Consider the following 27,673-nt stretch of genomic DNA (forward strand, 5'->3'; position numbering starts at 1 on the left):
CATGTCCCCGCCCCGGGCAGCAGCACCTGCACCCCAACTCTGACTCCGCATTCCATGCCGCCTGGCCGGCCTCCTGCACCATCTCTGCCACTGCGGAAATCCCGCACCCTTGGCGCTTCTCCCGACCCCAGGCAGTCCAGCCCGCTTCTCCCAGAGCCCCAGCCCCTCCCTCCCGGCCTCTCCCGAAGACCCCGAGGAGCACCACCCCCCCGCCTTTCTCACAGGCTCGGTTGTCACGGTAACCGTTGTCTCAGTGACGGTCTCACTCAGCCCGGCCCCTGCCTCGGCCATGGCTAAGGCTGAGGAGAGGGAGGAGGGGAAGAAGGGGGAGGAGACGCCCTTCCCTTTCTGTGTCTCTGGGGTCTAAGACAATCGGTATCGGGTTCAGAGTAGCAGCCAGGATCCTCCACCTTCTTTTTTCCCCTCCTCCTGGGCCTCCGCTTCCCCACCCCGGGGAATAACCTGTCCAACCCCACTTCCGGCTCTCTGCTTCCGGGTGTGACGCACTCCGTAGTTCCCCTTTTCCTTTCCCGGGCACTAAGGGCGTCTAAGCGCACGCGTAGCCGGATTAGTTCCGCCGTCACGTGACAGTGCGCAGGCGCCGCAAGAGGCAGCCACAGACTTGGCGGAACAGGCGTCACTGCGGGTGTGGAGCGCGGGCAGCAGGCGCACGCGCACGCGCAGCGGAGACGAGGCAGGAGGGGCGGACTGGAGCGGCCGCGCGGGGCTGGGGCGGGGCCGTGGGCGGGGCTACGGGACTGGGAAGACCACCCCGCGGCTGCAGCCGTAAGCAGCCCGCAGTGCCCGTCTGGGTTTCCCGGCTTCCTGTAGAAATGGAGCTCCGGCCCCAGCAGCAGGTGCACGCACGTGATCAGGACCCGGCTCTGGCCCTGCCGGGGTCTGCGGGCGTTGGGGCGGGGTGCTTCATGCGCCGTCTGCTCGGACTGTCCCCAGGCCCCGCCTCGGAGCCCCCACCCAGCCTGCTTGCGGAGGGGGGGCGTCTGGCGGGCAAGACTGTGAGATACTAACTAGCGCAGGTGTGCGTCTCTTCCGTGAAACCGAAGCCCTATACTGCCCACTGTCTGGGGTGGCGGCGGGGACGGTGGTCAGTGACCACAGGGGCACCGTGCGCTCTGATAAGAACACTGCCAGTGTCTCAGAAGCACGGGAGGGGCGGGCGGGGGGGTCTGGGGGCCGGCGGAGCGCGCTGGGCGGTCGGCGGGGAGGCTCGGCGGAGGCCCCCCCGGGAGCCCCGGTTCCCCTGGGCGGAGGCCCGCGCGCCGCTCCCAGAAGCCCGAGCTGCGCCCAGGCGGTGCTGGGGGTCAGGGGCGGCTGGAAGTGGGCTGGACAGACCGACAGGTTTGTTTCGGGTTTCAGACCGGGGGCGGGAGAGTCAAGTGGAACGGTTGACAGGCGCAGCGACGCCGCCCGCCCACCCCTCCACGTGGCCGAGGTGGGGTGGGGGGGACCAGACGGTGAGTTTGAGAGCTCTGAACCGGTAAAGGGCTAGGAACGCAAAAACACAAACTCCCAGAGTAAATCTGAATGTTTATTGTGCCCGGACTACAAAGTGTTTCCCAAAGTTTTTGGTCAAACTGATAAAAAGCAAGATACACTCAGCATGTATATAGTAAAACCCATTTAAAAAAAAGAAAGTATCTCTCTGAAGTGGGATTCCTTGTAATTTTTACTTCTTTCCACCTTTCTACGTATGAATCTATTACAATGAGTATATATTACATTTATTTCAACATCAATAAAAAAACCAATTTTCAAAAAGTCCAACTTAGTAAGCCCATACTGGTGTCCCTTAGTATCAGATTTTTTGTTGTGCAAGCTCACATGTTAAAGAGATCTGGTTAAATTATTTGTTCATCTCTCACTATCCAGATTCCTACATTTTGTTTCCCTAAACTCAGAAACCAAATCAATTTAGTGATGGAATACTTTTAATTACTTTTTCTATTAGTCTCATTCCTGGCTCCATTTTTTTGTCCTTTTTTCCCCCCCTTTTCCTTCTCATATATAATTTATATATATTTTTGTAGCTGATATACTTATTGAAAGAACAAATATATCTCCAAATTCATTTAAGTTCCTTTTGGAACAACACAGATTATAAATAACATACATATGTCTGGCTCATATAGAAAAATATAACTTTGATAAGGAAACTCAACTAGAGTAGGTGTACTCTAGGGACAATGTTAATCCCCACATGATTAATTTCCTTCTATGGGAGCAAAACATTTCAACCAGGATGGACAAAGGATCTAAGAACCCAATATCCCTCACCGTCCAAAGAAGAGAAGGGGGAGAATTGTTGAGTTGCCCAGAAAAAAAATCAAGAGTCTTCCTTCTCCTGGAACCTAAGGAGAAAGAAAGGACTCATTATATTTAAGCACAGAGGTTCTAGCAGTATTAGATAAGACATTCATTTGAAAAATCAAGGAGGAAGTTTTATGACATTGTGGAAGACTAGCTCCCCTAAACAATCCTTCAAAATCAAGAGAACTAAAATTGCTGGACTAAAAATATATCTAATGAACCACAATGAGATACCACCTCACACTGGTCAGAATGGCTAGAATTAACAAGTCAGGAAACGACAGATGTTGGCGAGGATGCAGAGAAAGAAGAACCCTCCTACACTGTTGGTGGGAATGCAAGCTGGTACAGTCACTCTGGAAAACAGTATGGAGGTTCCTCAAAAACTGGGAAATACAGCTATCCTATGACCTACCAATTCCACTACTGGGTATATTTACCCCAAAGATAAAAATGTAGTGAAAAGAAGGGGCACCTGCACCCCAATGTTCATAGCAGCAATGTCCACAACAGCCAAACTGTGGAAGGAGCCAAGATGCCCTTCAACAGACAAATGGATAAAGAAAATGTGGTCCATATATACAATGGAGTATTACTCAGCCATCAGAAAGGATGAAATCTTGCCATTTGCAACGAGGTGGATGGAGCTAGAGGGTATTATGCTAAGTGAAATAAGTCAATCAGAGAAAGACAGATATATGATTTCACTCATGTGGAATATAAGAAACAAAACAGATGAACATAGAGGAAGGAAAGGAAAAATAAAATAAGATGAAAACAGAGAGGGAGACAAACCATAAGAGACTCTTTTTTTAAGATTTTTATTTATTCAAGAGAGAGGGGGAGAGCGAGCACAAGTGGTGGGGGAGGGACAGAGGGAGAAGAAGACTCCCTGCTGAGCAGGAAGCCCAATGCAGGACTCAATCCCAGGACCCTGGGATCATGACTTGAGCCGAACGCAGACGCTTAACCGACTGAGCCACCCAGGCACTCCACCATAAGAGATTCTCAATTATAGGAGACAAACTGAGGGTTGCTGGAGGGGAGGGTGTGGGGGGATGGGGTAACTGGGTGATGGGCATTAAGGAGGGCACGTGATGTGATGAGCACTGTGTGTTATATGCAACTGATGAGTCACTGACCTCTACCTCTGAAACTAATAATATACTATATGTTAATTAATTGAATTAAAGTAAAAAGTAAAAATATACATACGCGTTCCAAAAATACATCTAATGAATTATAAAGTATATGCAAAAGCTATCTAGGGACACAAAGAGCCACTTGCCATTAAAGAAAAAAAAAGGAAAAAAGAAAAGGGATAAACTGGACCTTATAAAAATTAAAAACTTCTGTTCATTAAAAAAAAAAAGTTAGGGGCGCCTGGGTGGCTCACTCTGTTGAGCGTCTGCCTTTGGCTCAGGTCAGGATCCTGAGGTCCTGGGATCAAGCCCCGCATTGGGCCAGCGTGGAGCCTGCTTCTCCCTCTGCCCCTCCACCCCCCCCCCCCAATTGTGCTTGCTCTCTCTCAGTAAATAAAATCTTAAAAAAAAAAAGTTAAAATTAATACATCAGACTGGGGGGAAAAACGTTAGACTCTCAACGGTAACTACAAATATTTTTAATCTGCCAGTAGGATGGCAAGAAAGTAAAGGCAGTCTTTACAGTGGGTAAAACGATGTACAGCCAGTAATCTAGACAGCTAAGCCAGAACTGAAGCCCTTGCTACCACGGGTCCCTTGTTGTTTGGACAGCCGCATACAGGAACCAGAGACATACCCAGAATGTCTGACAGGAGATATTCTGCATAAATCTGAGATTCCCAAAGGGCTACCCATCTGCGTAAAAGTGAACAAGAAAAAAATAATTCAACCCTGCAGAAGTGGAATTTGATGGTCTCACTAGGTAGAGGGAGAAAAATGATCTCCCCTGAGAATTTCTAGGGCTAAGCTGGCTCTTACATGGATTTGCAGCCCAAATTCATAATACCTATGTGCTCCAAAAAACCTGAAGCCAAGAATTTATTTAAAGTGATTCCAGGGGTACCTGGGTGGCTTGGCGAAGCATCTGCCTTCGGCTCAGATCATGATCTCAGGGTCCTGGGATCGAGTCCCATCCCCGCTTCTCCCTCTCCCCTGCTTGTTCTCTCTCGCTCTCTCAAATAAATAAAATCATAAAATAAAATAAAACAAAACATAAAGTGATTCCAGGTTGGTGAGTGTCTCAAGGCACCTGAATGGGAAACAGAAACACTGAGAATATAGAATATAGAATATAGAATTCACCCCAGGACTCAAAAGAATTCCCATAGTTCAAATTCTAAAAAAATGTGCGTTTATAGTCAAAAACCAAAAAAACAAATCGAAAAAGCACCACGAGAAGCACCTGCCTGGCTCAGTGGGAAGAGCATGCAACTCTTGATCTCGGGATCATGAGTTCAAGCCCCACATTCAATGTAGAGATTACATACATACATACATTAACTAAACAAATAACTACTAAATAAGTAAATAAGTAAACAGAAAAAAAGCACCATGAGTCAGTCAGCAGAAACAACAAACAGCAGCATCAGACCCACAACTATGGGTGTCAGAATTACCAGCACAGAATATAAATACTCATATTTAACATACTTAAATGTAATACATATTTTAAGAATAAAAGGAGGAGGGCGCCTGGGTGGCTCAGTCCGTTAAGCATCCGACTCTTGATCTCAGCTCAGGTCTTGTTCTCAGGGTCCTGAGTTTGAGCCCCACATTGGGCTCCATGTGAAGCTTACTTAAAAAAAAAAAAAAAGAATAAAAGGACGAGAATTTATTTTTTTTAAGATTTTATTTATTTGACAGAGAACGAGCGGGGAGAGGGACAGAGGCAGAGGGAGAAGCAGACTCCCCACTGAGCAGGGAGCCTGATATGGGGCTCGATCCCAGGACCCCTAATCATGACCTGAGCCGAAGGCAGACACTTAACCAACTGAGCCACCCAGGTGCCCCCAAGCCATTCGGAGCTCCCTGGTTCTTGAAGTGATGCGTGATTGATTCTCACAAAAGGAAGACTACCTCGAACCAGTGGGAGATTCCAACACAACATGCTGACCACTAAGCAGTACTTGCCTTCTGTATGTTTTCACTGCCTTTTAAATATCTTAAAAGGCTTAGTTCACTAGCTATAAGAAGATTAAGAAAACTGTTAATTTTCAAAAATAAAAAGACCACAAACCTCCCTGTTAACTGAACTGTAGAGAGGGATGGGACCCAAGGAAATAGCTGTTTTTTCAGTACAAGGAGGAAATCAGTGGAGATGTTCCGTGAACCAGCAGGCTGAGAAAGGGCAGGGGGACAGGGAAGGGGGCGCACCTGCAGTTGGTACAGGTGTAGAAGACCGTCTGCCCCTCGTCGGCTGAGCGCATCTGTCTGGTGTGGTAGGCCATTCCCTCGTGACCGCATCGAGAGCAGCGCCTGTCAACCTGGCCAGCAAAGGGGGGTGGCGGGGGGGGGGATCAGGGAGGCCCCATCCTACCCCTGGCTGCTCATGGGAATCACATGTCACACTCCTCTGCTTCCGTCCAGACCTCAGCAATCACCCCTGCATGTCCTCACTGCCCTCCCGATGGGGCCAGTCCTGGATCTCCTTAACTCACCACGGGTCCCTGGAACTCGGGCCCTTCCTCCACCGACACACGCACGGCTGTCCCCAGTTTGTTGAACACGATGCAGGTGTTCACGACCTTCCCCTCGAAGTCTGCGCGGGCGGGAAGCACGGTAGTGAGCTCCCGCACCGCTCTCCCCGCGGGTTCTGCCCCGGGGCCTCCGGATCAGAGCCCCCCGCCGAGCCCCAGGCCGCTCACCTCGCACGGGGACGCGGAAGCCGCAGCGAACACAGGTGACCGTGTCCTGCGCCCCGGGCAGCGGCAGGATGGAGCCGCAATCCGGACAGAAGTCCAAGTCCGACTGGAATCTGGAGCCGGAGCGCGCGCGGTCCATGACGCACGGGGTGTGGAGCGACGGAGAGCAGCGCCTCCGCGGATGTGACCGAGCGGCCGCAGGCCGAGCCCGCCTCCCTGCCCCCGCGGTGCTCCGCGTCGGGACCCGCAAACCGCGTGCGGTCCTCCAGAGCAGGCGAGAGCGCCGGCCCTGCGCGGGGCGGGCTAGAGCGTCCGCAGCGCCGGCTCGTCATTGGCCGTGACGTCATAATCCGTCGCCCCGCGCTGCGGAGCATCGGAAAGGGAGAGCAGCGCCTCTGGAGGCTGGGGGAGGCTCGGCGTGCGGCCGCTTCCGCGAGCCGGGCTGGGAGGACGGTAATGAACGCTGCGCCCCCTGCGGGAGGAGTCCCGCCCTAGGGCATTTCTGCCCCGCACCCAGTCACGGGGGGCGTTGGCCCTGGAAATCGTGCGGACCTTCCCGAGTACTGAGTTCCTGGTATCCACGAGCTCCAGCTCTCGCTGTCGCGGAGCGGGGTTCCCTCTGCGGCGGCGCGCCGGGCGGGTCGGGGCAGGGCACCGCCTCCTCGGGCGGAGGAATAGGTGCGGGCGAAGGTGGGGGAACCAGGCCTGGAGGGCTGCACGTGCGAGGAGGCGCTGGAGTTTGCAGGGGACGGAAGGAGAGGTCGGGACTCCCGACGCCCCGCAGACGGGGGAGGCTAGCCTCGGTCGAGGGGGGCGGGCAGCCGTGGGTGGGTTCCCCCGGGACCAAGTTGACTTGGCTTGCGCTCGCTGACCCACCTCCACCTGGTCCCCCGGCTCCGCGCAGCCAACAGTGAATTCGCAGCGTCATTCATTACGTGGACGCTTGACGTTTCCCTAATACAAGATTTATAAAACGTGAGGGCGAGTATCTCTAGAGAATCATGCTCTTTTCGTTCATCTGTAACCTACAGCCTGGAGTAGAAACTTGTTGTCCTGAAGGGACAGCTGCTACAGGAGTTCCTCGTTCCGTCCGGCCCGCCACCCCAGCCAGTCAGGGAGCTGTGCCAAGGAAGCTCCCTCCCTGGGAAGGTTCTGGAACGGTCGCTGTCCCCTCCTCTGAAAGAGCAGCTGTGCTCTCCTGGAGAGAGCCTCCGCTCTGCCTTTTCTGCAATGATGGAAAGACGACAGTGACGGCGTTAAAACTCCGAGCAAGCTACTGAGAATGACAAGCCCCGTAATTTCACTTTACTGCATGTCCTTGCATCTGTCTTAGAAAGGGAGGTCTGTCGTTGAGCCCACAACGTAGGCAGTTTTTACTCTGTGTGTCTCCTTTGAAAACGGAAATTGAAATTAGCTTTTCCCCCCTAACTTTCCCGTTTCAGTTGGACAAGCATTCAGTGAGGATCCCCCATGCACTGAATACTGTCCTCATGTGCCTTGCTATGAGGCATGGCCCTTTCTCAACACAACCTCACAGTTTGTTCAACTAGTGTTTATGCAAAGTTGAAAACTGTTCTGTGACCTTAAGGAGTCCAAATGATGAGAATGCAATGAAAGTACACAGGTAGGACCCAGTGTGAGAGCCCAGGACAGCCGTATAAAACAAACATGTCTGTACCTCAAGGAAGACTGGCAAATGTTTCAGCAAAAAGGTAGAGTTACAGGGAGTGTACCAGAGAAAGATGCTCAAATATCATGTGATAAGGTAATCAACAAATCGTTAACTTTGAGAACTTGGGATCACATACTCTAATGTTAAGCACTCTGCTAGGTTCTACGTACTGAGAAATAAAAGTAAGATGGTTATATTTTTTAAATATCAAAATAGGTATACATAGGCAAATAGGAATGTGCCCAAGAAGTCCGTGAGATCCAATATTCGGTATCAGATTCATTCTAATAATATATTTGTAGTTGTAAATGATAAGTTACCACCCTTTTAGAGTCTAAATTTCAGCATGAAAATGTTAAAAATGATAGAGGAATATAGGTATCACAGTGTAAACCCTGATTGATTTTCCATTGAGTTAAAAAAAAGTGAAGTGTTCAGAAGAAGGCAAAAATCAGTTACATAGAGTCTGGGGCTTGACCTGTGGAGGACAGACAGGTGCCATTTCCTGAGAACTTACCGCATGTCAAGCACTGTGCCGGGCTCTTTAATCTAATGCACGTTTGTTCTTTATAACCCTGAGAAGCAGACTGTGTCTTCTATGTCCACTTTATAGATGATGAAGCTGACCGAGATTGTTACTTGCCCAGAGTCACACACCTCAGAAGCCGTGCAATTAGGATTCAGACATAGCCCTGTCAGGCTTCAAAGCCCACGCTCTTTGCCGTAAACAGTACAAAAGGCCAGAGATGAAATGCCAGGCATCCCCAGTGGGTTCAACACGACCTCACAGTAAACTCAGCTTAGATCAGGGATGACACATAAAAAGTTGGCAGTCTTCACTTGTGTTGCCATCAGCCTGACCCATTAAAAAAGGGTAACCACAAATTCCCACCCCAAGGGTTGAACAGGGAGTGGTCTCATAATGGATTTAGGGTGAAGGATGAGTAGCAGTATAAGGCAGGAAAGCAGAGGGGCGGGCGATCACATAGAACAGAATTTCAGAACAGAAGGTTGGAAGGCAGAGATGCTGTATGTGCTGATAGAGGCGGAGAGGGCCCGGACCAAGAAGCTGCAGAGAGAGGGACTGGGACCACTGGAGTCTGGAAGCCCCTCGGAAGACAGAGGAGGCTGGGAGAGTGAGCAGTCCGACAGAGCCGTGCTTGCCCAGTGCTGCACCAAGGAGCCTACATCTTCCCTCTCCCAGGCCCAGATTCCAGATTCAGAATGGTTCCCATTGAGTCCACGGGAGATGTGCGTGCTGTTGCTATGAAAGGGTTAGATGCTGGTGTTAAATTCCCTGGTGGAAGTAGTCCTGCCTCGCAGCAGGATCTCTCTTTCTGAGGGGCATGCCCTTGGCCTTGACCAAAACAGTTGGTTTCTCTGGTTCAGTATGTGAGCAGATAGGTTCTGACACCTCCCACATCCTAATCTACCTCTGCTTTTTTTATCTTCCAGTTTGGCCTGGGCTAAAACGTCTACAGACCCTAGGATTGCTGTAGGTCAGCAGTCCCCACTGGAGAAGAAAATCTTGGTAAGTAATCTTCACGTGGCACAGTTTGGAACTACTAGAAGGAGCCTTAGGTTTAAAATCCTGCACAGGTGACCCCTCCCCGGAGTGTGTCTACACTGGCAAATGTGTTTGGCTATATCCATACTTGCAAAACAGAGTATTATGTTCAAAATGCCCAATACTATATTTTTTAAAACTAGTTATTGATTTTGGTGGTGGGTAATTCAATTCTGAGAGTTTCACCTAGGAGTGATGGGAGTAAAAATCACGATTGTTAAACACCAAAGTAAACAAGAGACCGAATATCTTCTCAGTGTCAGTGATGAGGGGAAGCTCCTGTTTAAATGTGTTTAAAAAGACAGTCACATTATAAAATTATCTACGTCACTTTGCCGGAATCTAGGTGGCGTGCATACAGTAGCAAGACAGCTGATAACTCAAAAATATCAGGAGTGTGAAACACTGTGTAGGGAGCAAGCTCTTATCTCTTGACTATTGGCTGACAAAGCAGAGTCTTATTATAATAAAAGAATAATGGACATGATGAAAGAACAAGAGACAGGCCATGAAATGAAGAAGAGATTGGAGGGGAAAACGACCCACAGGCTAGAGAGACAAAAGCAGAATTACTTCGTTCCAGAGAGAGAGGTGAAACACATAGAAAGGCACATTCAGAGAGCAGGTCAGCTCAGAGAGTTGAAGACCAAAACGTGTAGACAATTACCACGGCCCCCTAGTGAAACAACATTCCCAAAAATTGTGCCAGGAGAGCACAGCGTCCTGAGCGCACAGACAAGAAGGCAAGTAAGCAAGAGGGAGCAGATGCAAATTAAAGGTCACCAGGATCGCATGCTTCGGGGGAGAGAACTCCTGGAGCAAAGGCTCAAGGAGAGAGTCTTGAGAAAAAGCCAGAGCCAGCCGTCAACACGGGACAGGCGTGGGAGAGCAAAGAGCGAGATAAAAGAGCTTGAAAGCCTTACTGTGTATCCCCTTTACCAGCCACGCAGTAGAAGCCGGATTAAAGTGAATATCCTTACGGAAAAGAACAGAGAAGAAGTGAATACTATTATAAAACCACATCAAAGAATGTTCTTAACCATGCCACCCTTTCTGAGAAGCCAAATAGGAAAAATAAAAGACTAGTAAAGTTTCAGTGCTTTTATAATAAAATCCCTTGTTGTAGGCGAACTCTTGTTTTTCGTACTCTTCCTCGTCTGTGCCCAGAGTTCCGTGAATATTGTGTCCTTATCAGGTGCAGAAGGATCAGCTGGTTCTGGGCTTGCACCTGGTGCAGCGGTCTTAGGCACCTGGTGTTTGCGCATGTGGCGAATCCTCTCTGATGTCGATGTCGCCAGCTGGGCGGTGGCTGGACAACGATGGTGAGTAAGGAATTGTGATCCAGCGCTCCTCTTGTCCCTGCTCCCAGCCTCCCAGCTGTCTTGAGGTTGCTGAGGCTCAGTATGTGGTCTTTCAGTTCACTACCGGCCAGGCCCTACACGTCTGGCTCGCACCCTGCACTTTCGTTTGTGCGAGGAACTTTAAGAGCCTCCTGTGTGCCAGGTGTCGGGCGTGAGTGACAGGTCCCGCCCTTGACTAGGCCACGAGTAATGGTGCAGACCCCTCCGCACGCAGAGCATGGTCGGGGCTGGGGTGGAGGCCCTCACCAGTGCCCAGGAGGGACACCGAGCCCAGCCCAGCTGAGCAAGGAGGGCAGCCGCGGGATCCACAGCCCACGTGAGCAACATCTTCCCAACTCACCCTCTCCCAACCCTCACGGATAGCTCAGAAGACAGATTGAGGCATTGAGCGAGAATTTTAATCAAGCAGAATGAAATTTACGGATTTCGTTTCATTTTCAGTTCAGTTCTTTATTTCCAGATGGCGAAACATTGGGAAGGTAGGGGGTGAGCAGAGAATCAGAGAAGGAGAGGCTGGACACCCTAAGGAGCACCCTCTGCAAGTCGCCTGGCCCTGACGCCCACCCCCTGGACCGGCAGTTCCCTCATGACCCCAATAGCACAACGTCAGCAGCGTGCAGCGGAACGTTCCTAGGGATGGGGCTCTTCCGTGTCTGCCACCTGCCCGCTCCGCCTCCCCAGCTCCTGACTTGCCCCCCGCAGACTGCGGCCTCTGGCCTCCCCTCTCCATGTCCCAGTGGCAGAGCCTCTGCCCTGTGTGGTCATATCACCCGAGTGCAGGGGGCAGGAGACGTGGAAATCCGAATCAGCAGGGCGAGCATAAGCCCTTTGAGTTGAACGGGACAGACGTAACTGTAGGGGCCCCTGCTGACTCCGTCACTGGAGCCTGCGACCCTTCATCTCAGGGTCCTGAGTTCGAGCCCCACACTGGGTGTAGAGGTGACTTAACTGTAAGTGATTGCTTTTTTTTTTTTTTTTTGGTTTTTGTGTGAGTAAAGCGATAGAAGTTTATTAAGTGAGATACAGAAGAAGCTCTCAAGAGGGTCCCGAGAGGGTTGCCCTTCTAAGTGATTGTTTACCATGAGAATTTTCCGTGCTGGACACATTGGTGAGATCAGCTGCTCCCTTTCTCCTCCAAAGCTAGCAGAAAAACAACTGGTGATTGCAAGGCAGTTTCCCACCTCATATGGCCAAGAACAAAAGTCTGGTAAGAGGGCTCAGTTTGGCCAAACCCGATTCCGTCACCTCTGCCTCACCAACAGTTCACCTTCATGTCCTGGACTGTGTGTGAGCAGCACCATAATTACCCTAAGCACCCTTAAATCCTGAGTCACACTTGACGCTTTTCTTTTGTCTTGTCTTCTTTTTTTTTTTAAGATTTTATTTATGTATTTGAAAGAGAGATCGCACAAGCAAGGGGAGAGATGTAAGCAACATCTTCACCCACCCAGCAGGCAGAGGGAGAGGCAGACTCCCCACTCCCAGGACCCGGGGCCCCGGACCACGACCTGAGCCGAAGGCAGCTTGTGAGCCTGCAGGCTGTACGCTTTTCGTGGCACTGTGGTTGTGCGCCCACAAGCCTGTTCTTAGGGTCTGTTCAGGGGTCTGTTGAAAGAAGGAAGGACATTGGTTAACTGCTGGCCTGGCCCCAAAGTACAAAAACAGCTGATTGTGTGCCACCGTACCTTCTTACATCCTGTTGCGCACATAGTCAGCCTTTCTTTGTTCTTGTACTTCAGTCGAGGTCCTGACATGTCTTTGTTCGCTTAATTTGTTTTTAATACCCTTCAATAAAATTCATGATTTTATGTATCCCCTTTCTAGAACTTTCTCTGGTCCCTTCCAGACAGGGTCACCCCCATGCCTTCTCAAGGTCCCTGGCGGCATCATAAATTAAAGTTTCATTCAAGTCTGAATAAAAGAGTTCCCAGAGGAAGAGGACAGGGAGTGAAAGTCCGCAGAGATACTAGGCAAGGCGTCTGTGACACTTCTCTGCGGAACGAGAGTCCAGTTTGTCAGCCCTGAGCACTCTGTGGCTTAGCCCCAGTAGAGTTTAGAATTGTGGGGTTTGTTCTGGGCTTGAACTCTGCCACATATCAGCTGGCTGACGTGAGGAAGGTAAGTTAGGGTCTGGAATGAGATAATAAAATTTTCCTCACCCGGTTATTCCAGTGGGATAAATGAGGTGCTTTGTAGCATAAAAGGCCGTAATATCATGAAATGTCCTTCTCCTGGTTTTCTTCCCCTACTTTCACAGTGTAAGTTCCTACCCAAACAGAAGTATGGACACCCCACAGTTCAGGTTTAAAATTGAGAAGAAAGATATGAATGAAAAGAGGTCAATTTGTAGACAAGGAAAAACAGCAGAGAGTAGAAAATTTAGATGGATAATAAAGCAAGTTTTTCCAAGTGTTTATAAGCTTGTTTGAAATACGTGGGCACGGGATATCATGGTAGGTGGAATCTGGGGTGGGCTAACATGGTAGAGACCATGGCAAGTCATTACTAGACATTCAAGGCCCATTATTGATTCATTCCGTACCTACTGAATCTTGTTAGTCGCAGCCTCTGCTGGACAGGGATAGAAGGATGGACAAGGCAGGGTCCTCTGCATTGTATGAGCTTACAATCTAGCGCTATAGATTGAGATAGATAATCCCATGACGGAAGTAATAAAGCTAGACAAACCACGCAAGACTCTGAACTCTGGGAAACAAACTGAGGGCTGCTGGGTGGGCGGATGGGGAGCCGGGTGATGGGCATGAAGGAGGGCACGTGATGTGATGAGCACTGGGTGTTATATGCAACTGATGGTGTACTATATGTTAGCTAACTGAATTTAAATTAGAAAGAAGAAGTAATAAAGCCAACGGAAGCAGCCTAAGTGCTTCAGAAGCAGTGGAGAAGGACGCCCAGCCCTTTGCAACAGAGCTAGACAGCCTCTTGGAAAAGCTTCAGAGAAGAGGTGGACACTTGTGCTGAAGGACAGAGATTTAATAACCGATGAGAAAGAAGGGACAGTCGGCCTGGGAGCGGCAGGTGCGCAGGGCCTGCGAGGACTGGATGAAGGAGAAGGTCCAGGCCAGCGCTGGAAGCCGCAAAGAGTTCTTGCCTCCGGCAGCTGGGAGGCGCAGACGAACAAGAACGGGCAAAAGGGATGGGAATTACTGAATTAGGAAAACAGCACTGAGAAGCCCCCGTTCAGCGTCTGGTGGGGTACCACTGCCATCAACCCTTCATTGAAACAGGATTGGAAACTGAGCTAAAAAGTGGAGTTTTTAGAAGGCGAAATGGATCAGGAAATGCCAGAGTAGAGCCCGTGGTAGCAAAGGCATGAGACTATAGCTCTCATCCCGCCAAAACCGGTCAAAGAAGTCACCAGAATACAGGCTGGCGCCCAGAGAAATCCGTAGGGCTGTATCTGGAAAGGTCTCCGACGGTGACCAGCTCTACCAGATGGAGCGTCATGCCGCTGAGAGCTGCGCAGCCCCTTCCGCACGCCCCGCGCTGCTGGCCTTGGGGGTGATCCCTTACAGATGGATGTTCCTTTGATCTTGAGCTTATGCGATAGAATGCAGGCCTCCCTCCCTGCTCGCTAACGGGAGAGCATTCCTGTGGAACCGAACCTCAGCAGAAATGACATAAAGTGAAGAGTAAGCCCTGCTTTCCAAATGCGCCTGGTACCCCACTTTGTTTCTACATCAGCTTACATTACTACCTGTTTTCTCTAACAGAAAAACATCCCAAGAGGGTTTTCGCTCCTACGAGAGAAGCCACTGCCGTACTAACGGGTCTTCCGTAAGCCTGAAGCGGGCTACTGCAAACTCAGAAAGTGGGGACACCTGCGTTTTGTTTGGGGGGTGAGGCGGGCTGGTGGATTTAAGTCTTGAGGCAGCCTTGGATAGCTGCACTTACTTACTGGTTTCTGAGTTTATAAGCAATCGCCAAGAGAGAGCAATTGTGAATGTTGGCATCCCTAAATATTTGGGTAAGTTTAGCGCAAGCAGCAAACTTGGTGGTTGTGTGCAAGGGTGGCTGGTGCTCCATTTGATCATGTTTTTACAGTGATTAAGTTCTGTCCGAAATGAAAGATGCCTCACAAACCATCACATGGATTGATAAGGTGCATCTCAAGAAGATAAGAAAAACAGGAAACTTGTTATTGGAGGAGCACCCCCAGCTGATAGGTTTCCTTGAAGTTTTTCCCTGTGAATGTAGCAGAAATTCCCAGGAGGTAAGGTACAAGGGAAAAATATGAAGGAGTATGGCTTACTTTCTGTGGGTAGCAGGAGGCTAGGTCATCTGTTTAGAGATAGCGGAAAAACAAGTCTTGAGTAGTGGGTTCCAAATGGACCAGGGATTCTGGAATTTCTTATTATAGACTCAAGTCAAGAGTCTGCCCTTTAGGAATAATGTTGGTCACGGGAATGAAAGCACGGGGAATATAGTCAAGGGTATCGTAATAGCATTGTATGGGGATATAGGGTAGCTACACCTGTGGTGAGCACACTGTAACCTACAGGGTTGTCAAATCACTGTTGTGCACCTGAGACTAATGGGACATCACCTGTCAACTACACTCACATTTAAAAGAATAATGCTGGGAAGTGTGATGAGTTGAAATGCAGCAGCGTCATGGTCAAATTTTCTTGTTTGCAAGCCTTAGAAACTTGCTTGGGTGAGTATAAAGAAAAAAGGAAAATCAGTAGAAAGTATCTTAAAATATTTCATGTCACTGGGCCTCACAAGAGATGGGAACTAAGGCAGTAAGTACGCCCTACCCGTCTTGTTTCTGCATCTTTCCTTGTATCTGCTCATTCCTGTTCCCTCTTTGTTCTCATAGTGGAAAACGGCACCTCTCTGCTCTCTCAGAAACGTATGCCAACAGCTGTTGTCTCTCCTCTATACTCAACAGCTCCTTTTCAACTGGGTCATTCCTACTGAACTATAAATATTCTCAAATCTCTCCCATTTAAGCAAGCTACCGTGCTATTCCTTTGCACTCCTTCCAAGCCAGATCTCCTAGGAAGTCTGTAGAAGCTGCCTGCCTACACCACATCAGAAACTAATGGTGTAATGTATGGTGATTAACATAACAAAGAAAAAAGAAGAAGAAGCTGCCTGCCTTCTGGCCCCAGTGCCCATCAATCCACAAATCCCCTGTCACTGAGTCATCAAAGAGCTCCATGCAGCTAAGCCCAATGGACATTTGAGGGTAGAATGAAGAAAGGAGAGGGTGCCAACAACAGGCAGAACCTGACAGGCATGTGGCAGCAAAGGCAGCCTGGAAGAGACAGCTGGAGGGTAGGCGTCCAGTCCTTAGAAAACAGGAGGGCAAGGACATCAGTAGACCTGAGGACTGGTAGATAGGGAACCAATGGAGCCCATTCAAGGAACTGGAGCAGGGCACCTAAGGTACAAGATAAGCAAACAGAATACTCGGGATGAAAGACCAGAGCAGGAGTAGAAAGGTTGACAAAACTGAACTGCGGACTTGGGTTTCACTGGGGATAGGCAACCACCCGGTGAGAGTCAAGAAAGCCCAAAATAGAAACAGACTATAAGGTTACAGGGCCAGGAGACAGAGCAGACAATTACTATAACGCTCATGCTGAGTCAGGTACGTGAAATAAGACTTTGAACTCATTGAAGCATGTCTGATGGCATCTTTAACCATGAAAGTTGAAGTGCTTGGAAACTGAGCCTCGGGACGTACGGTTTACAAGATTGGTGTGTTGTTTTATATAGATCTAATTATATAGCCTTTCATTGGATTAGGTAAAATTCACCTGTTACCTACTGTCAGTTCAAATAGTGAATAAACTGTACCTCATCTGTCATAAATCATATTTTTGCTGGTAACCTCATAGCAGAGAATAGGATAGTTGTATAGAAGGAGAAAATAAAACGTGTCTGCCATGCATCAAATACAATTAATTTTTTCACTGAATCATCAATACATCTTGATTCCAGGATAATCAATATACCCTGTCTTACTAGAGAATAAACCAAAGTTTCCCATATTAACATAAAATTTTGTTGAGAGGAATAAGAAATTTAGCCAATAGATTTCTCAAACTTTCTGGGATGTGCATGTAACATACCCAGATATTCTTTTATGTTTATATACATCTTTTATAGATGTAAAGTTGTGCTCTGTAATGTGGGGGTCTGTCTCTTTTTGCTTGCCCAAGGTTTCTTTGTGGTAAGCAAATTCCCACCCTCCTCCTCTTAGAGAATTGCTTCCCCCCAAAGTCCCAGCCAACCACAGCACCTGATCTTCTTGGCACAGTGACTGACATCAGTGTACCCAGTGGTTGGCATGTGTGTCAAATGACACCAATCAGAATCCTTCCCTGTTTCAACAGGAGGGACAAGAACATTTTTATAAAATGTACGGAAACCCATTATGTACTCCCCTTTGGTCTGCGTGGGACTTGGGCCGTAGTGAGCAGTGTACTCAATCAAGTGGTCATTCTCCTTATAATCTAGGACCAAGTAAATCTGAGAATCCAAGTAGCTGGGTCAGAATTAAGTTCGAATCTCTTAGCACCACCCCCCTCCCATTTTGGCTGGATTGCTCCCAACAGGGGGTACCAGCCAGGCCAGCCTGGGGCTATTATTAGGCTATTACGGAAAAGAAAGAAACACCATGTCCAGGAATTTCCAAAATAGGTCTATATAACCTCCTGTCCTGGTCATTAGGAAGCGGCCAAGAGGAGATGATACTTTTGGGGGGATAGCAGCCTACGGTGGCCAAGCTGCCTTACAAAGGTGTGTGGGCCAGGAGGAAGTGAGGAAAAAAGACTAAAAAAATCCTTTTTAGTGAATTTTGAGAAGGCTGTTCAGCCTCTGAATGGTGGTAGGAATCATGAAAGATCCACTCACTACCTTGACTATCAGCCCATTGTATGAGACTTTGCAATAAAAGGCATACCATTGTCAAACTAGAATGGTCTGGAAAGCCAAAAGCATGGCACAGACTAGTTTCAAGGGCCACAGTACTATTGCTGGGGTAGGCTGACTGGACTAGAATAGCAACACTGTACCCTAGAAAAGTGTCAGCACTAATAGGTGCAAGAGAGGGCCAGAGGTCTGATGAGTCCACGTGCCCGGAGCAGGTGTGGACGAGGCCCCTTGTCATGGGGCCTCTCTGCGTGTAAGACAAGCAGGTCACAGCAGGGACTGAATCCTTTCTTGTGTGCCCAGTCTATGATGGTGGATGTCCTGTCAGGTCTGGGATGATGATGGATCCAGGAGGCAGTGGGGGTGATCTGCACAAAGCAGTCTCCCTCAGCAGATGGGCTCCAGTTTGGCTCATCAGAGAACAGGTGCCTCCTAGGGGCATCCACCTGAGTGACAGATGGCTGGGTCAGCAGTTGGGTTTATTTCCAGTTTGCAGCTCCAGAGAGAGGTGTCTAACCAGTCTAGTTTCCCAAGTGCCAGACCACTGGGACAGCCCAGGAGTCAGTAAAATGACAGGAAGGTTGATCAAGGGGAGTACCGGGGAGAGCCATGACAACGGCCTAGGGTTCTGCCCAGCAGGGAGAATGGCGGCCTCCATTTTTGGTTCTGAATAACTAGCACTGGGACTGAATGTTGGCTTCAGCCTGAGACAGCACTCAGCTCAGCTGCCCCACCGTGACCCAGGACCAGGGCCCTGAGAGCCCTATTGAGCCAGCAGCTTTGGTCCAGATGGCAGAGTGAGGGATAGCACTGTCCCCAGAGGGACATCTGCCACTTCTCCACATGGACTGAGCTATGGGGGCCAGGCCAGCTGCACCCTTAAATGTACCACTTCCATTTCAGAAGCAAGGCCTATTGGATCCTCCCCACTTTGTGAGAAGTTGAGTCCCAGCTGACCTACCCTCCAATGTGACTATTCAGCCAGAATGTCAGAAAGCTTCCTTGGGTCAGGTGTTGCGTTTTGACAGGAGCCCAGAAACAAGCTAAAGCTGCCTTTCTAAAAGAGCGTACCCAGTAACTGTGTCCAGAGGGCGGTGGGTGCGAGACTGAGGGTACCACTGAGCACAGGCTACTCCCTTCGTCAGAGCTCTCATCAGCAAAACCATCAATCGCAGACACTTGTAGCTGTTGGTCGGAAACCTCAGGAATTTCCCCAGGTGAAAGCTCAAATTGGCCCCCATACGTGCAGGGCAAGGAGAAACTGAAGAAAAAGCAGGCCACTCCCGATTGGTACGTGGCAGTTTCAATAAGCAAGGGAACTCACGTATTACCTTTGTCTTGGGCGGTCACAAGACAAGTAGGTGTCCACACCTGCCCACCAGAATCTTAAAAGTTTATAGAGAGGCCTTGACTGGGTTTAGTTATGTATTCAATCCAGAGGGTCTCCACAACAGCTCTGTCTCAAGACTGTGTCCTTGAAACACGTCCCACTGTGAAGATGGTAGGTGGAATATACATTCCAAGGACAGGGAGGGAGGGAGGAGGATCGCCAGGGTCCTGCTCTCGGGTCAGTGGGTGGTCATGTCCTCTCGATGAGCCCCTCCAACATAGCTCCAATGACCGAGAGCTTGCCACAGCTTGGTAGATTGTTACAATGGGGCAGAGGACTTCCCTTTTGTTGTCTCTGAATGAGAAAGAATTGGGGCAGCAGTTCTAGACCAAGGACCAGGAAATTGGCATAGGGTTTTACAATTTACAAAATACTTCCGTTGGGGTGCCTGGGTGGCCCAGTTGGTTGGGCATCTGCCTTAGGCTCAGGTCATGATCCCAGGGACCTGGGATTGAGCCCGGCATTGGGCTCCCCACTCAGGGAACCTGCTTCTCCCTCTCCCTCTGCTCATGGTCTCTCAGTCAAATGGATAAATAAACTCTTTTTAAAAAAAAAAAGAAGGGGGCGCCTGGGTGGCTCAGTCGGTTGAGCGACTGCCTTCGGCTCGGGTCATGATCCTGGAGTCCCGGGATCAAGTCCCGCGTCGGGCTCCCCGCTCGGCGGGGAGTCTGTTTCTCCCTCTGGCCCTCCCCCCTCTCATGTGCTCTCTCATTCTCCCTCTGTCAAATAAATAAATAAAATCTTAAAAAAAAAAAAAAGAAGAAGAAGAAGAAGAAAGAAAGAGAGAAAGAAACTTTTGTAAACATTGCTTCCATTAAATCCTCAAAGACAATTGCCAAAATGGTGCCCTGGTTGTTGCTAAATTCCAGACCTGGGTTGGAAAGGCTCAGCATCCGAGGGACTGTTTCCTACTTGCACAGACAGAATAACAAGTCTTACCTCAGGGGATATTTGAGGGAACTCAACGGAGGCCATGTTTGCAAATGTATTTTGTAAATTGCAAAACCCCATGCCAACGTGAAACATAAAAGATGATCATAACACAAAGTGGAATATGATAAGTGTTGATGTGGGAATGGTGGGTTTCGGAGCCGACGGCCAGGAGAGACTTTGGTGCAAGAAAGGTGGTTTTATTAAAGCACAGGGACAGGACCCGTGGGCCGAGAAGAGCTGTACCAGGGTCATGAGGAGTGGCCCATTGTACACTTTCAAGTCGGGAGGGGGTAGGGACAGCACAGGCCTCCAAGATATTTTGGAAACAAATGACCTATTGTTAGGAAAGGTCATTTATTACTGTCAGTAAAAACTCAGTCATTCGACCCTTTAGATGTGTATCAGTGGGTTATCTGCTTGGGGAATGGTTGCTAACATACATTTTTGGGTGGTAGAAATAAAGGAAGTTTCCAATGGAATTCCTATATGCTTAAAATAGACTCACAGGATCCTGGGGTCGGGCTAAGGTTGCCTTTTGCCCTTAGCAAAGTGTCCACATACAGGCAGCTGAGCTCCCAGAGGAAGGTCACTGCCTGTTTCAAGGACTTGTCAAGGAAATTTAATTTTTTTCTTTTGTCTTTGTTTCCCACATCAAGTGCTAATTAAGTGGAAAATAATAAATGTGATACCCATTGGACTGATTAAAGACCTATATATGTACCACTGAGCCTGGGCACCTGGGTGGCTCAGTCGTTAAGCATCTGCCTTCGGCTCAGGTCATGATCCCGGGGTCCTGGGACGAAGCCCCACAGTGGGCTCCTTGCTCAGCGGAGAGCCTGCTTCTCCCTCTGACTGATGTTCCCACTGCTTGTCTCTCCCTGCCCCCTGTATCAAATAAAAAAATAAAATCTCTAAAAAATAATATCACTGAGCCACGTTGAACTGGGTGAGGTTAAGTGCCCAAGGAAGTGACCTCTACCTGCCATGGTCCTCCCCGCGCTCCCCTACCTCCAGCATTTTGGTCAAGGTGTGCAATCTCCCCTTTACCTTCGCTTTTCTAAGATGTGCCTCCGCCTCTCTTCTGGGGGCCCGTGCGTCTCGTTTTGGCTCTAGATGGTGGTGGTTGGAGGTTGTGAGTTTTAATCGGAGATAATCCTCTTTTTTCAAGAGCAAATTAAGATTGGGAATAAGGCAAGATCCCGGCGCTAGGTGGGACCAGCGGTTGCTACTGGTGGGAGGGTGGGCTGGGGAGGGGGCGGGGCTCTCTTCCTCTCTGGCTTCTCTGACTGTGAACTCTTGACCTTGGTGGGTCTGCAGCCTTAGCTAGGCGCCCGGGGCCAGGGAACGCGGTGGGCTCGTGGAATCCGGCCCCGGGAGAGCGGGGCTGCCCGGAGCTGCCGGCGCTGGGCAAGTGGGCACTGGGCCCCCTCAGTCCCTGTCCTCAGTGCACTCCGGGTGAGTGGGGCAGCTGGGTGTTGAGCTTTTGGGGATGGAGGCAAGTGCAGGGTGTTCGTCCCGCACTCCTCGAGCCTGAAGCAGGCAGGCGGGCATTGCACCCGTCATCTTGGAGAGGCTCGCAACCGCTGGGCCCTGGGGAAAACCTGGGTGTCAGGGGTGTGGCCTGGGGCACCCACTTCTTTGGCCACAATGGGGGCCCCTGGCTGGAGTTGAGAAAGAGGGGATCCCAGAAGGGAAGTTTCGGCCGGTCGATGGGAGCACTGCAGCCCCATCCAGTGGGAGTTAATAGTCTTCTGTCTCCTTCCTGCCTGTGGGAGGGTTCACCCCGAAGCGACTAAAGGATCTGATCGCAGGGCTGGGCCTGGCTGGAGAGGGTCCTGGAGGGACTGACCGTAGCTGAGGGGCGGAGGGCGAGAGCCTGAGGGCCTTCCCCGGCTGGAGAGCCCAAGACTCCAGCAGCTGCAGCCCGGGGTGCTGGCGGGTCCCACAAAGTCTGGCAGCGGTGTTGGGGCTTTTGGTCCTTCTCGGAATTGCTGTGGGAAGTCGCTGACGGTGGTTTTGTCTTGGGTCAGAGAGATTGGGTGCTCTGTGAGGACGGGAAGATGGCGACAGGTTCCCTGAGGGCATTTACGTTCGGGAAGGGCGGGTCGCCGGGTCGCCTTCCCCTCTGAGGGGTGTGGGTGTAGAAAGTGCTCGGGGACGTTCCAGGGGCCTGCCACAGCTGCCAGCAATTCCGACCCCACAGCCTTGCTCAGTCCCCAAACCAGACGTCGGGTTGAGGATCTGGACCAGGGCCTCTTCCCAGCACCCCCAGCAATGCTGTTTGGAGGACCAGAGGGGAACAGGACAGCCTCCTGGGTCCTCGGGCTGCCAGGTAGGGGAACCATCCCCACCTGACATCTCGAACGACGACTGTGAACAGTCCTGATGGGAAGGAAGGAGGGACAGAGGGACTGAATCTCACCGTGCACTTCTGCCTCCTTTTCAGCAATCCAATTAACTCCATCGTCAAATGTCCTTTTTCTGTCTATTTTCAGTTTCACCACCAGTCCAGAAAAAGTGAAAGAAAAAAAAGGTCAGTGGGTTTTTATGTCTTTGTTCAAGGGATTGCACCTCAAGAAGGAGAAGTGAAGTGAGAGGCTGCCCGCAGAGGAGGTGGGGGTTGGGCAGGAGCTCCCTGAGCGGCCGGCGTCCCCAGTGCGGGGCTCACCAGAGCCAAGTGTTTCCTGCCGGCTTGTTACCTGTTGAGTCTTCACGAGGATCTTTATGATTCCCTTACAAGAAGTACATGTGAAAAACCCACAGAATCCCAGTTTTCGGTACTAGATGGGGTCTTAGAGAGTGTCTCCTTTCCCATTCTCTAGTGAGACGCTGTCAGAAGGGTGAGACTTGCACTAGGGGGTTTGAGACAGATCCAGGGCACACCCTCTGTGCAGAATTCTGCACGGTTGCCCGAGAGGGTGCTTGAGACACGGGCATCCTGTCCTCAGTGGTAGAGTCTAGGCTTTGAACACTAACTCTGCTGTGGATGGAGCTTCTTAGCGTCTCTGCACTTTAGGTCCCTTGAAATGGGGTTGGTAATTATGACCTCCCGGGGCTGCGCTGACACAGAGCTGGGCTTTGATAATTCTTGGTGTTCCCTGACCAGATACGGGTGCCGTTGCCGCTCACTCCCCATCTGGTGATGCGTTTTGTTTCTCTCTGACCTCAGGTTTGGAGAGGTGGGCACCGGCCAGGGGCTGAGGCAGGGCGGACAAAAGGCAGATGTCTGCGGAGCCCCGGTAACCAGTCCCTGGTTACCCGGGCTTTGAGGGACCAGAGGTGTGACTGCAGAACAAAACCAGGAAGAGCAGGTACATGCGTCCCGGGAAGCCATGCCAAACCTCAGGGAGGCCTCTGCACAGCCTCTCTGTCTGCACAGTGACCGGGACACACAGAGCCCCAGGAAGGGGTCCAGTAAGTCCTGGGGGCCAGGCCAGGAGTGGACAAAGCTGGAAGCAGACACCGTGGAAGAGAAGCTGCTCCTGCAGCTGGATGAGGCAGCCCGGCGGGAAGCCGTGGAGAGAGCGTGCTGGTGGGGGGCGTGGCTGGAGGTGAGCAAGAGCCAGAGGGAGGGCGGGACACTCCCAGACTGGAGCTGTTTCGTCTGTCCCCGTCCGTGGTCAGATGGGGTTTCAGACGGTTCCAAGCTGAACAACCCCCCGGACCAGGGGCTGCCAGGCCTTTCTCAGCCCCCGCCTCCACCCCGCCCTCCAGCCCTCCATGGAGCGGCAGCCCTTCTTATGTTGTTCAGTGCACACCAGCTCCCCCCCACCCTCATCTTCCTTTCCTTTCTGGGGATTAACATTGCTGGCTCTGTGCCTGTCCGTTCCTATTTCTCCCCTCCGTCCATGGTTTTATTTTTCTCTCGGGTTTCTAAACCTTGTGCTTGGATGACTCCCTGAGTCTCTCCTACTCTTCCAGAAGCCAGTCACCTTTGATGATGTGGCCGTGAATTTCACGCAGGAAGAGTGGGTGTGTCTGGACGCCAGTCAGAGGGTCCTGTACCAGGATGTCATGTCTGAGACATTCAGAAACCTGATGTCTGTGGGTAAGAGGCAAGGGTTCCCTCAGCCCGCCCCCTGCCCCAGGACCCCGCCCAGGACCCTGGGACACCTGGCTTCCCTGAGTAGGTAGATCAGCTCACAGCTCACTTCACTGACCCTGCACCTTCTATGCCTTCCAGGTGTGAAAGATCTAGGTCACTAAGCTCAGGGTGAAAGGACAAGAAATGAAAGCCTGCACGAAAGCAAAGATAATACTTGGAACATGTTAATTTGAAAATGTACCTATTCAAACGTACCAGTATTTACGGAATTGCTCCTATTATGTGCCAGGAACTTCGTTAGGAGGGTCTCCTCCCTGCACCTAAGTGTCCCAGATTAAGTTCTTAGGCCAAGGATACAGAAGAAGGTAGCCTGTTGTCCTCCCTGGGTATGAAGGGGCCAAGCCTAGGACCTCAACTCTTTCTTTCCTTCCCACCCCCAGTAAGAATCTTTCTGTCTAACCCAGATCTGATCATCGAGCTTGAACAAGAGGAAAAACAGTGGAGAGCAGAGCTCCAGCTCCGTTCCCCAAATGGAGAAGGCCTCCCTTCAGGTAAGCATGGCAGAGGAGGGGGGCAGGCAGGGGCCCAGGCCATGCCCTGGGAGGGTGGAAGCTTGCCTCCGGGCACCAGGGCTGGGCACGTCCTATCCCAGCCTGCATCCTTCTCACCTGGCCCCACTTGGAGCCGCAAGAGGGCTTGAGACCATGTGCTTGCATCCCTTGGCTCCAGAGGAATATCTCTTTAGGACAAGCAAATATCTGCAGTTTCAGGGATTGGAGTACATATAGGTTGCCTACATCCCTTCCAGGGGAACAGGAGAGGAAGGGACAGGAGCTTGTGCTCAGTCCAAGTAGAGACTCATGTCTGAGATAGAACAGGAAGGAGAGAGATTTCAGGCCGGGCTGACCACGGCTGCTGGCGTGCACTTCCCATTCTAGCTGGATGATTAGCGGCGCCGCCTTTCACTCAGGGTCCCCACTTAGGAGGTCACCGGCAGGTGTCGTGGGAGCGTGAGATACTGAAAATGAGAGGAAATGGAGTTCGAGAAATGTGGGTATAGGCTAAAGTTCTGACCTCTGCTCTTGTTGAAAGACTCCACTTTAAGTGTTGATTCACTTTTAATTTGGAAACCCAGAGGTCCATTCTGCCTGTAGCCTGTGAGGTTCAAGAGTGAGAGAGAGCATGTCTGACGGGCACGTGAGGGAGCCAGGGGGGCCGGGGCCTGAAGGGGAGCTGGTGCTGGGTTCTCGCGGGGAGTCCTGTGTCCCTCCTCCTCCTCCCCTGCAGGCGGCAGGAAGAAGGCACTTCAGGAAGAGGCTCGGAGGCTGCGAGACCACAAGGGGCCCCTTGCCTGTGGAGGGGCAGGCCCAGACTCTGCTGCCGCGGGGTCCGCGCACAGGGCCCCCGCGCTGCCCGCATCCCAGGCCGGGCCGCCCTTCCTGTGCTACCTGTGTGGCCGGAGTTTCAGCAAGCGCTCCAACCTGCACAGTCACCAGTTTGTACACAGTCCCCACACGGTGAACAGCTGCGGCCAGTGTGGGAAGTGCTTCCGAAACCCCAGGGACCTCAACTACCACAGGCGCACGCATCTCGGGGAGAGGCCCTTCTGCTGCCCTCTCTGTGACAAGACCTACTGTGACGCGTCGGGGCTGAGCCGTCACCGCCGTGTCCATCTGGGTTACCGGCCCCATTCCTGCCCCTGCTGTGGGAAGGGCTTCCGGGACCGGTCTGAGCTCAAACGCCACGAGAAGACACACCAAAACCAGGAGCCAGTGGCCAGAGACCAGAAGCACATTGGGAGGATTCCGGGCACTGGATCTCAGGAGTGCACTGATGGGAGCCAGCGGTCGGGCCAGGAGCTTGTGGCTGTGACCCACGCCCTGGTGGCCAAGACCCAAGAGCCCACCACTGGAACCAAGGGTCCTGTGGCTGAGGGCCAGCCACCTATCGACAGGAAGCAGGTGATCACTGTGAGACGGTGGGCATCAGCCAATGCAGCCCCGGGGCCTGGGACCAGGACGCAGACACCCAGCACGAGAGCCCCCGCCCTGGACACCAGGCCCCACTGTCCCCCAGCAAAGCCCTCAAGACTCAAGGTCTTCTCTTGCCCCCATTGCCCTTTGACTTTCAGCAAGAAAGCCTGTCTCTCCAGCCATCAGAAGGCCCACCTCTTGGAGCAGCCCAGCGCCTGCTTCCGCTGTGGCAAGTCCTTTAGTTCATTGTCGGGGCTGGCCAGGCACCAGCAGACGCACTGGAGGCAGAAGATCTACCGTTGCCCCGTGTGTGATGTCTGCTTCGGGGACAAGGATGGCCTTGTGGGTCACTGGGGGGGCTCCAAAAGCAAGGACCTGTGTCTGGGCAACCTTGAGGCATGCTGGGCCATCCTGGGCCAATGGCTCGGCTTCTTTCACCATGCCCCCCCTCTGTCAGGGAAGGACATGGATCTGCCCCAGGATCCAGGCTCCCAGGAGAGGGCAGGGAGGGCGGGGAGAAGGCACCGGAGGGGGGAGAGCCAATGAGGCCACAGTACATGAAGAAGTGGCCTTTCTGACTGAGGTCTTCTGTTGGTTGCTTTTCCTACAGTCTGGCCTGCAGGCTCGGGGGGCACCGGATGGACCTGCAGGCTCAGGGAAGAGAGGGGAGGGGCGATGAGGGAAATGCCGGAAGGACAGGCAAGAGAAGTGGCACACGAAACTCGTATTGTTATTAATTAGCACCTGCCTTGTTTCTTTGTGTCTGGTAGACCATCAAGTAGTAGTTGTTGAAGAAATCAGTGCTCTGATAGGGGATAACACGGGAGAGGAAGTACGAGAGGAGGGAAGGGGCCTGGGGGACCCATCTGTGCAGGGGTGGAGGTCGAGGCCGGTGTGACGCACGCCCCACTGCCCTTGTCGCTCCGCAGGGCCAGATGGCGCTGCAGGGCCAGATGGCGCTCCAGCCCGTGGCCTCAGCTGCAGCTCACTCAGCTCCAAGGCTTCGCACTCCCCCTGCTCCTTCCCGTCAACGCTCCCCGCCTCTCCGCTCTGCCCCCCAGGACGGAACGCATTCGCAGCAGGGAGGCTGCCGGTCACTCTCCAGCACAGGAGCTGTCAGAGAGGGGACACCTGCCTGGCCACGGCCAGAGGCGGCTTCCAGATGGAGTGAGGAGAGAGGACAGATGTGGGTAGCCGAACGGGGAAGAGGGAGGGTGGATGATGGAAGAGGACTCAGTCCCATTTGGGATTCAGAGCATTCCTGGAAGTGCAGGTTGGATGTCCTGGTGGTGAGGAGGCCAGTGAGGGGGACGCCCCACCCTGAGGGTCAGTGCTTGGACCAACCAGGCCGTCCTCCATCCTTGCCAAGATGCAGCATCACTCAGAAGGGGTTTCCTAGAAGGAGGAGAAAATCACCTGAAAAATCTGTCAGTGCCAAGCTATTAGTCCATGGAGAGGAAAGCCCCCCGGGGGTCCTTGCCTCTGCTGCACCTGCCTCAGCGGCTGGTGTTGGAGGTGAGGCCCAGGGCGGCTGCCGGAGCGTTGGGAAGGGACACCAGCAGAGCACGTTGGAGTGCTTTGCGCCTCCTGAGCCAGGCTCTCTCCAGCTGGAGAGCCGACCCCCGCCCCTGCCCCTGCCCCCCAGGGCTTCTGG

At 51.6% G+C, this 27,673-nt stretch overlaps 3 protein-coding genes and 1 long non-coding RNA gene across 4 annotated transcripts in view; 2 read left to right on the forward strand and 2 right to left on the reverse strand.

Moving 5' to 3' along the window:
* The window catches only part of PPP1R11 (protein phosphatase 1 regulatory inhibitor subunit 11), a 2,773-nt gene extending 2,294 nt beyond the window's left edge, over positions 1-479 (reverse strand). The window contains exon 1 of the mRNA XM_021697024.2: positions 223-479. Coding sequence (XP_021552699.2) covers positions 223-291 — 69 coding nt within the window. The 5' untranslated portion in view covers positions 292-479. The remainder of the gene's footprint in view (positions 1-222) is intronic.
* Positions 480-1,541: 1,062 nt separating this feature from the next.
* POLR1H (RNA polymerase I subunit H) lies at positions 1,542-6,501 on the reverse strand. The gene is made up of 4 exons (XM_021696985.1): positions 6,176-6,501; positions 5,969-6,069; positions 5,685-5,794; positions 1,542-2,369 (listed from the first exon to the last, which is right to left on the reverse strand). The coding sequence occupies exons 1-4, from the start codon at positions 6,309-6,311 to the stop codon at positions 2,345-2,347; spliced, it is 372 nt and encodes a 123-aa protein (XP_021552660.1). The 5' UTR covers positions 6,312-6,501; the 3' UTR covers positions 1,542-2,344.
* Positions 6,502-6,582: 81 nt separating this feature from the next.
* LOC110586697 lies at positions 6,583-10,670 on the forward strand. Its single transcript, XR_002480719.2, has 3 exons — positions 6,583-6,625; positions 9,300-9,375; positions 10,607-10,670. It is a non-coding gene; the product is annotated as an uncharacterized LOC110586697 (long non-coding RNA).
* A 12,810-nt stretch (positions 10,671-23,480) lies between these two features.
* On the forward strand, positions 23,481-26,565 carry ZFP57 (ZFP57 zinc finger protein). The gene is made up of 4 exons (XM_021697256.2): positions 23,481-23,552; positions 23,923-24,049; positions 24,511-24,597; positions 25,334-26,565. Exons 2-4 carry the CDS (start codon positions 24,016-24,018, stop codon positions 26,563-26,565), a joined length of 1,353 nt encoding a protein of 450 aa, XP_021552931.2. The 5' UTR covers positions 23,481-23,552; positions 23,923-24,015.
* Positions 26,566-27,673: the final 1,108 nt, after the last annotated feature.

Source organism: Neomonachus schauinslandi, chromosome 8, assembly GCF_002201575.2.
Source record: "Neomonachus schauinslandi chromosome 8, ASM220157v2, whole genome shotgun sequence".
In the NCBI taxonomy this organism is placed as follows: Eukaryota; Metazoa; Chordata; class Mammalia; order Carnivora; family Phocidae; genus Neomonachus; species Neomonachus schauinslandi.

Coding starts and splice junctions, on each gene's coding strand:
- POLR1H (XM_021696985.1), bottom strand. CDS start 6,311: ATGGACCGCGCGCGCTCCGGCTCCAGATTCCAGTCGGACTTGGACTTC. Junction 5,795..5,968: donor CCGAGTTCCAGGGACCCGTG/GTGAGTTAAGGA, acceptor TTTGCTGGCCAG/GTTGACAGGCGCTGCTCTCG. Junction 2,370..5,684: donor TACACCTGTACCAACTGCAG/GTGCGCCCCCTT, acceptor CTTTCTCCTTAG/GTTCCAGGAGAAGGAAGACT.
- ZFP57 (XM_021697256.2), top strand. CDS start 24,016: ATGTCTGAGACATTCAGAAACCTGATGTCTGTGG. Junction 24,050..24,510: donor CAGAAACCTGATGTCTGTGG/GTAAGAGGCAAG, acceptor TGTCTAACCCAG/ATCTGATCATCGAGCTTGAA. Junction 24,598..25,333: donor TGGAGAAGGCCTCCCTTCAG/GTAAGCATGGCA, acceptor CCTCCCCTGCAG/GCGGCAGGAAGAAGGCACTT.